This window comes from Limulus polyphemus, unplaced genomic scaffold (genome assembly GCF_000517525.1).
Source record: "Limulus polyphemus unplaced genomic scaffold, Limulus_polyphemus-2.1.2 Scaffold4216, whole genome shotgun sequence".
NCBI lineage: Eukaryota > Metazoa > Arthropoda > Merostomata > Xiphosura > Limulidae > Limulus > Limulus polyphemus.
This window is the reverse complement of record NW_013669826.1, coordinates 81,448-89,950: the sequence shown is the minus strand read 5'-3', so window position 1 is coordinate 89,950 and position 8,503 is coordinate 81,448. Positions and strand designations below refer to the sequence as shown.

The window sequence follows — 8,503 nt, the reverse complement described above, 5'->3', positions numbered from 1 at the left end:
TGAAACTAAAACCAATAAGAAACACGCAGTTCTGGAAATAGAACAATATTTACGGTGATTCCTTCGTCCCCTTTCTCCTGCTTCACCTCCCCCAGTGGCTTAGTTTGGTTTGAATTTCGCACAAAGCTACACGAGGGCTATCTGCACTATCCGAATCAACGAATAATTGGATTGACTGTCACATTATAATGCTCCCACGGCTGTAAGGTCGAGCATGTTCAATGATGGGGATTCGAACCCGCAACCCTCAGAGTGTGAGTCGAGCGCTCTAATCACCACGCCATGTTAGGTCACCCCTTAGTCACTTGGCGGTAAGTCCGAAAGCTTATTACGCTTATAAAAATCGGGGTTCAATACCCGTCATGGGCACAGCACAGATAGTCCATTATGACCTAACTACAAACACGTTCCTTCGACAAATGATGATGACAAAACCTTGTCGAAACGTTGTACATTTGCTGTTGTATTAAAGTTTTTCTTCATTACCCACTTAAGCCGTCTCCAGCCATTATTAGTTTGAATATGTACAAGTTATGAAGGTGTGAGGGTTTAGTTTGAATATCTACAAGTTATGAGGGTGTGAGGGTTTAGTTTCAATATCTACAAGTTATGAAGGTGTGAGGGTTTAGTTTGAATATGTACAAGTTATGAAGGTGTGAGGGTTTAGTTTGAATATCTACAAGTTATGAAGGTGTGAGGGTTTAGTTTGATATGTACAAGTTATGAAGGTGTGAGGGTTTAGTTTGAATATCTACAAATTATGAAGTGGCGCCATTACGTTGTCTGTCTGTACGCATTACATAAAATGTCAGATACTAATTTTCTACGTTCTTCTAAACGTCTAACTGTGAAAAACAGAAACTTTGTTCAGGTAAAAAAGAAATGGGATCAGCAACAAGAAACGTACTGTGTCTGAAATTGATATCAAATACTTGGATTTTACAGTTCAATTGGTTTTATAAGTGTTTTTCCTTAGATGCGTTTCATTTAAGTCTTAAAGGTCTATTTAAATCATAAGTTGTGATAATAACTCCTTTTAGAAATTCGATATAGTTTAACAGCCTTTTGTATTTTAATTTTCGTATTTTAGTAATCAAACCTGCAAGCAAAATGATGAGAGATATCGAGTGCAACGCCCCCTGCTGTCAATCCTGTCATATACCATTTGATAAAGGAAAGAGACGACGACTGATTGATAGCTGTGGTCATCAGCGATGTTTCACGTGCGTCGCGAGCACCGAAAGTTGTAATATTTGCGTACTGAACGGTAGGTGGATCTTTATTTTCACTAACTTACTTTTTTTTTTTTAATCTTCGTAAACTGGAAGTAACACACGCTGTGTGCCAAAGCTAGAGGCATTACCTCAAACTTGGGCTGAGCGCGACCTGAAGTTTAGGGGTTCCAGCCCCGTTACCGGAAAATAATAACCATACCCAACTGAAAATAACATTGATTGTAAAAGCTCAACCATACCCTACGTAAAAATATGTTACCGCAAAAATGCGGTCTGCAATTTGGGTTGTAAGAGCGTTATGGGGGTGACAGTTAAATCCCACTATTTGGTCCGACAAATGTAGCCCAAGAATATGAGGTGGGGATGTACAGTAATTACCTTCCCTCTAGGAGAGGTAGCGCAGGTAGCCTCGAGTAGCTTCGCGTAAGATTCAACAAACAAACGAACCTCAAACTTCGTTATCATGTTGGTCATATTTGAAAACTTTTTCCTAACTTACGTGACATCGTAAGCTATGAATAAACAATTACTTAAAATTTAGTTTTAGCCATTCTGTTGTGGATTCATGTATACTGTTGTGGATTCATGTATTCTGTTGTGGGTTCATGTATACTGTTGTGTATTCATGTATTCTGTTGTGTATTCATGTATTCTGTTGTGGATTCATGTATGCTGTTGTGGATTCATGTATACTGTTGTGGATTCATGTTTTCTGTTGTGGATTCATGTATTCTGTTGTGGATTCATGTATTCTGTTGTGGATTCATATATACTGTTGTGGATTCATGTATTCTGTTGTGTGTGGATTCATGTTTAATACTTCTTTCCTGATACCCTTTGTGTAAACATTCTCTATTTAAACACTCCCCCCCCCCCCCTGGTGAGTCAACGGTAAGTTTACGAGCTTACAAGGTTAAAATCCAGGATTCGATTCCACGCGATGATCACAGTAAATAGCTCAATGTGACTTTGTTTTAAAACAAACAAAACCATGTCTTCTTTTCTTCCCTGGGGCTAAAATTGGGTTGTATTTTAACGCCAAACTACAAAATGGGCTATCTGCGCCCTGTCCATTAAGAAGAATCGAACCTTGGATTTTAGTATTGTAAGTCCGTAAATTTACCACTGATTCATTGAGGAAATATATTTTATTCCGAACTTTTTATTTTTATCCCTCATTCTAGTACCTGTTAACCAGGATATATTTTAAATAAAGACTTCGAGCTAAAGAAATTACCTTCCCCCTCTTCCTGTGGTCATTGATAGTTTTGAGGGTCTATGAGGCTTAAAATAAGGGTTCGATACTTGTGGTAAGCACCGAGAAGATACCCCGTTGTATATCTTTGCGCCTATAAAACAGATAAACAAACCCAGCTAAAGAAATTCAATGAAAGCGAAGATCGCCTTTCTTTCTAATATTTTCTCTTTAGTGTTAATCTGTTTATTATTCTAAAAAGGAAACAGGTGGAAATTCGTTTAGCCTAATTAACCAAAACGAAAGAAAAAGATTACTGCTCACCTTTATTAATTACTATATGGATTACTGCTCACCTTTATTAATTACTATTTGGATTACTGCTCACCTTTATTAATTACTATTTGGATTACTGCTCACCTTTATTAATTACTATTTGGATTACTGCTCACCTTTATTAATTCATATATGGATTACTGCTCGCCTTTATTAATTACTATTTGAATTACTGCTCACCTTTATTAATTACTGTTTGGGTTACTACACGTAAAGTAAACAATAAAATATAGTAATGGCACTTATAATAGTGTACAGAGTAGGAAACAGTTAGGAAGGTTCAGTGTAAGATACGGTTTTAAAAGTTGAACCATAGACACTCACAAGAAACGAGGAATAAAACCCATAGTAAAGAGAAAAAGAAGCTAAAAGGTGTTTATAGCATTCTATAAAACGAACCAAAACTAAATTATTGCAAAGTAAAATAAATGTAAAGTTGTAATAAAGGTAAACTTAGCTGATTATGCAGAAACGTCTGAATGCGTATTGACAAAGTGATAAGCATATGGCTTTGAATGAACAGCACATGTGTATTTTAGACTTAAATACATTGAGAAAGTCCATAGTAATTGTATTTAGTATAACGTTAATTTTTTTAGGAAAATACACGCGGGTTAAGTGTTGTTTGTTTGAAATACTTTGCAGCTAAAAAAAAAACACAAACAAACAAAAGTTGAAATCGAAGTCAATCGTCAGGTGATACAACAACAATGAGGCCATCATGTTGCATACTCGTTGCATTAAAACGTTTGATTAACCAGAAAACAGGTAAGCTTATTCTGAACGGAAAAGCTAATATACAATCTCGACCACTCAGACAAAGGCTTTTCTAAGGATATAAGATTTGTAGCGTTTGATAGAGAAATTTGCGAGAAAAGTTCCGGACAGACAAATGCAAGCGTATTATCTAAATAGATCAGAATGGAGGTATTGACACAGTAATATGAACCATGTTATCTCCTACCGTTAATACTGTAAGTTGTTTGTTTGTAATTAAGCACAAAGCTGCCCAATGGGCTATCTGTGGTCTGCCCACCACGGGTATCGAAACCCGGATTCTAGCGTTGTAAGTCCACAGACATACCGCTGTGCCACTGGGGGCCCGAAAGTTGAATTATGCCATCTCCTACCGTTAATACTGTAAGTTGTTTGTTTGTAATTAAGCACACAAAGCTGCACAATGGGCTATCTGTGGTCTGCCCACCACGGGTATCGAAACCCGGATTATATCGTTGTAACTCCACAGACATACCGCTGGGCCATTGGGGGGCCCGAAAGTTGAATCATGTTATCTCCTACTGTTAATACCGTAAGTTGAACCACTGATTTAATTGATTTGATTATAATTTTTGTTTGTTATTGAGTGCAAAGCTACACATTGGAGTATCTGTGCTATGCTCACTCAATGTATTCAAACCCTATTTTTACAGTTATAGGCCCTCAGAACCACCGTATGGGGGCGAAGTGTAATTTTATTTTAATTCGCATTGACATCTAATTTTTGTTAAGAACAATCATTATTATCTTCTGATAAAGTATCTCTTCGATATAAAACTGTTTAGATATCACGGTTTTGAGTTTTCTAAATAACTCTCACGTCCTCTGCCGGCCAGTTTATATGTAAGAAAATTAATAGTTTTTGTTTATTATTCTAATTATGGAATAAGCCGATAAAACATATGAATAATTAGGTTTATGTATAGAGAGTCAGTACAGTTTTCCTTCCCTGTCTTGTCAAACCAGTTACTAGTCCACAATGTTCTGTATCAACAACCTGGCGATACAGCGAGAACGAATGTTGCCCTCCTGGAAACAAGCAATACACAAGAAGCGAGACCTGGTGAACATTGTCGGAAACTGAATTGAATACTGTTTCTTTAACATTTTCTTACCCAGTCTTGAAAAACTACTGGCTCCCCTACACTTGTATTACTTTACCTTCCGCTTGAGGGAGTGCTGTATGTTTTACACGTGTATTACTTTACCTTCCGCTTGAGGGAGTGTTGTACGTTTTACACGTGTATTACTTTACCTTCCGCTTGAGGGAGTGCTGTACGTTTTACACAGTTTAAAACAAAATATCACGTGTTGACCAGTATAACAGTGTGTTGTATCGAGTTTAGAACAAAGTATGGCATTGCAAGTCGAGCGCCCTAACCACCTGGCCATGCCGGGCCCAAACGGAAGGTAAAGTAAGACACATGTAAAACGTACAGCACTCCCTCAAGCGGAAGGTAAAGTAAGACAATATCTCATCACCTGTTTGAACGAACACACATGTTAAATAGTACAACATTAGGCTGCGTCGAGTTTAAAACAAAGTATCACATGTCTTGACTAGTATAACAGTGTGTTGTATCGAGTTTAGAACAAAGTATCGCATGTGTTGACTAGTATAACAGTGTGTTGTATCCCCTGAATGTCCGCAGCTCGTGGACAACCTGTCGTCATCTCGACTTCGAATGAAAATCGACAGTTTCCACACAAATGCAGGTTAGTATGGATTGGCCATGAAAAACTTTTCCTTATAAATTAATAATTTATCTTATATTCTTTTTCATGTCTAGCATATGTCACGTGTGTATAAATACGAATTTTTAAGAAACTGACGTCAAAAGTTGAATAAATATTTCATTTCGAGAAAAAAACAGGTGTTTTATGGACTTGACTATTGTCTTGAATTTAAAATTAAAGTAGCGCCAAATTACAAGTATCACGTTAAGAATTTATTTTAATATAATATTTACTGTTGGCATGAGCTATAATGGAACGACTCCCTTGTTTAATAAATGTGTTTTTAGTTATCAAATAGTCCAACAGATGGCATACTTCACACTTTGTTCACAATTTGTCATAATAACTTCTAATTCGATAGAAATGAATAAAAATCTGATAACCCGAGCGCTTTCGAAAGGTGAACTTTTCTCCTTAAGGGGCAAACTTGGAATATAGTTTGATAAAACACAAATAGGTAAGAAGTTTGTGTCGAATACTGAGTTCCAGTAAGCTATTATATTTTACATGTATATCTTCTAAGCCTGAAATAATGTTATAATAATGTATAAAAGAATGTATATTATTCATAAGATAATAATGAAGAAATAAATTTGTTAAAACGATTAACGAAATAACGTGACACAAGGAGTGGAGTAAAATATGTCCGTCCTGTGTATATTTCTATAAATGAACCTTCATCTTGCTTATCGTTGTTTATCAGTGTTAATTACTTCGGTGTTTTGTTACACGTGTAGCTTCATCCCATCCATTCGGAAATTCCTTTTTTAAACCTATGAATCATCTTTACAGAGGGCGTACCCTGCTGCTTACTTCTCTCTTGTCTTCATTCACTCGTCTCCTGTACAGGAACCAATGACAAAAAAAGGGCCTGAACCAAAATAATATAATACATTATCACAGCTTATCAGTGCTTAAACCCAAATATTTTTATAATTCCGCCCTCTAGGATAAGGTCATCGTCTGACCTCCGGTAAAGCTAAACCTATGAATTATAACGTATCTGTACACTAAGGACAGAGGTCAGCAGTTACGTAATTGGACAGACGTTTGCATTAATTACGAATATTTATAGACAAAGTTTTGTTCTCTAGCAAGCTGCTGCATTATTAGTTTTTAATATAATCTTTTACAAAAGGAGTGTATTCTTTTATCGATAAATATCAATATTTCGTGTGCTACGGTGCTAAATATTACTTCAATTCTTATAGTAGTAAATGTTTCTTCAGTTGTTATGGTAATAAATATTTCTTCAGTTGTTATGGTAAAAAAATGTTTCTTTAGTTGTTATGGTAATAAATACTACTTCAATTGTTATGGTAATAAATGTTTCTTTAGTTGTTATGGTGATAAATACTACTTCAATTGTTATGATAATAAATGTTTCTTCAGTTGTTATGGTAATAAATATTTCCTCAGTTGTTATGGTAATAAATACTACTTCAATTGTTATGGTAATAAATGTTTTTTTAGTTGTTATGGTGATAAATACTACTTCAATTGTTATGATAATAAATGTTTCTTCAGTTGTTATGGTAATGAATATTTCTTCAGTTGTTATGTAATAAATGTTTCTTCAGTTGTTATGGTAATAATTGTTTATTCAGTTGTTATGGTAATAATTGTTTATTCAGTCGTTTATGTTTCTTCAGTTGTTATGGTAATAATTGTTTATTCAGTTGTTATGGTAATAATTGTTTATTCAGTCGTTTATGTTTCTTCAGTTGTTATGGTAATAATTGTTTATTCAGTCGTTTATGTTTCTTCAGTTGTTATGGTAATAAATGCTTCTTTCAGTTGTTATGGTAATAAATGTTTATTCAGTTGTTATGGTAATAAATGTTTATTCAGTTGTTTTGCTGATAAATACTACTTCAACTGTTATGATAATAAATATTTTTTCAGTTGTTATGGTAATAAATGTTTCTTCAGTTGTTATGGTGATAATTGTTTATTCAGTTGTTATGGTAATAAATGTTTATTCAGTTGTTATGGTAATAGTTGTTTATTCAGTCGTTTATGTTTCTTCAGTTGTTATGGTAATAAATGCTTCTTTCAGTTGTTATAGTAATAAATGTTTATTCAGTTTTTATGGTAATAAATGTTTATTCAGTTGTTATGCTGATAAATACTACTTCAATTGTTATAATAATAAATGTTTTTTCAGTTGTTATGGTAATAAATATTTCTTCAGTTGTTATGTAATAAATGTTTCTTCAGTTGTTATGGTAATACTTGTTTATTCAGTTGTTATGGTAATAATTGTTTATTCAGTTGTTATGGTAATAAATACTACTTCAGTTGTTATGGTAACAAATACTACTTCAGTTGTTATTGTAATAAATACTACTTCAGTTGTTATGGTAATAATTGTTTATTCAGTTGTTATGGTAATAAATGTTTCTTCAGTTGTTATGGTAATAAATGCTTCTTTCAGTTGTTATGGTAATAATTGTTTATTCAGTTGTTATGGTAATAAATACTTCTTCAGTTGTTATGGTAATAAATGCTTCTTTCAGTTGTTATGGTAATAAATGTTTCCTCAGTTGTTATGGTAATAAATGTTTATTCAGTTGTTATGCTGATAAATACTACTTCAATTGTTATGATAATAATTGTTTATTCAGTTGTTATGGTAATAAATTTTTCTTCAGTTGTTATGGTAATAAATGCTTCTTTCAGTTGTTATGGTAATAAATGTTTATTCAGTTGTTATGGTAATAAATGCTTCTTCAGTTGTTATGGCTAATAAATTTTTCTTCAGTTGTTATGGTAATAAATGCTTCTTTCAGTTGTTATGGTAATAAATGTTTATTCAGTTGTTATGGTAATAAATGTTTCTTCAGTTGTTATGGTAATAAATGTTTATTCAGTTGTTATGGTAATAAATATTTCTTTCCAAGTCTAGAGGTAAGCTGTTTTTTTTTGTTGTTGTTTAAAAACTTGGCTCGTATTAAACTCAAACACCAAAATAATGCATACATCGACGCCATCTACAATATCAACCTCGCTTCTAGACGACACCAGACGAAAACAGACACGGGATTTTAGAAATTTGAAACCGGTTATTTTTTTTACCTGACCTAACCCTAAATTTGTTACCTGACCTAACCCTAAATTTGTTACCTGTGTAGGTAAATTTTTACTCCTATCTTTTCTTGCATGGAAACTTTTTGTTTTTCGTTCGTTTTGATATAAGACTTACATTTTTTTGTCTTTCTGT

At 33.8% G+C, this 8,503-nt stretch overlaps 1 protein-coding gene across 5 annotated transcripts in view; it reads left to right on the top strand.

Moving 5' to 3' along the window:
- Nucleotides 1-1,088: 1,088 nt before the first annotated feature.
- Nucleotides 1,089-8,503, top strand: part of LOC111088678 — a 23,567-nt gene continuing 16,152 nt past the window's right edge. For 3 of the 5 annotated variants that reach the window (XM_022399426.1, XM_022399422.1, XM_022399424.1), the window contains exons 1-2: nt 1,089-1,271; nt 5,169-5,259. In XM_022399426.1, coding sequence (XP_022255134.1) covers nt 5,229-5,259 — 31 coding nt within the window. In that variant the 5' untranslated portion in view covers nt 1,089-1,271; nt 5,169-5,228. Of the gene's footprint in view, nt 1,283-5,168; nt 5,260-8,503 lie in introns of all 5 variants that reach the window. The other 2 variants (XM_022399425.1, XM_022399423.1) reach the window with 2 other exon arrangements.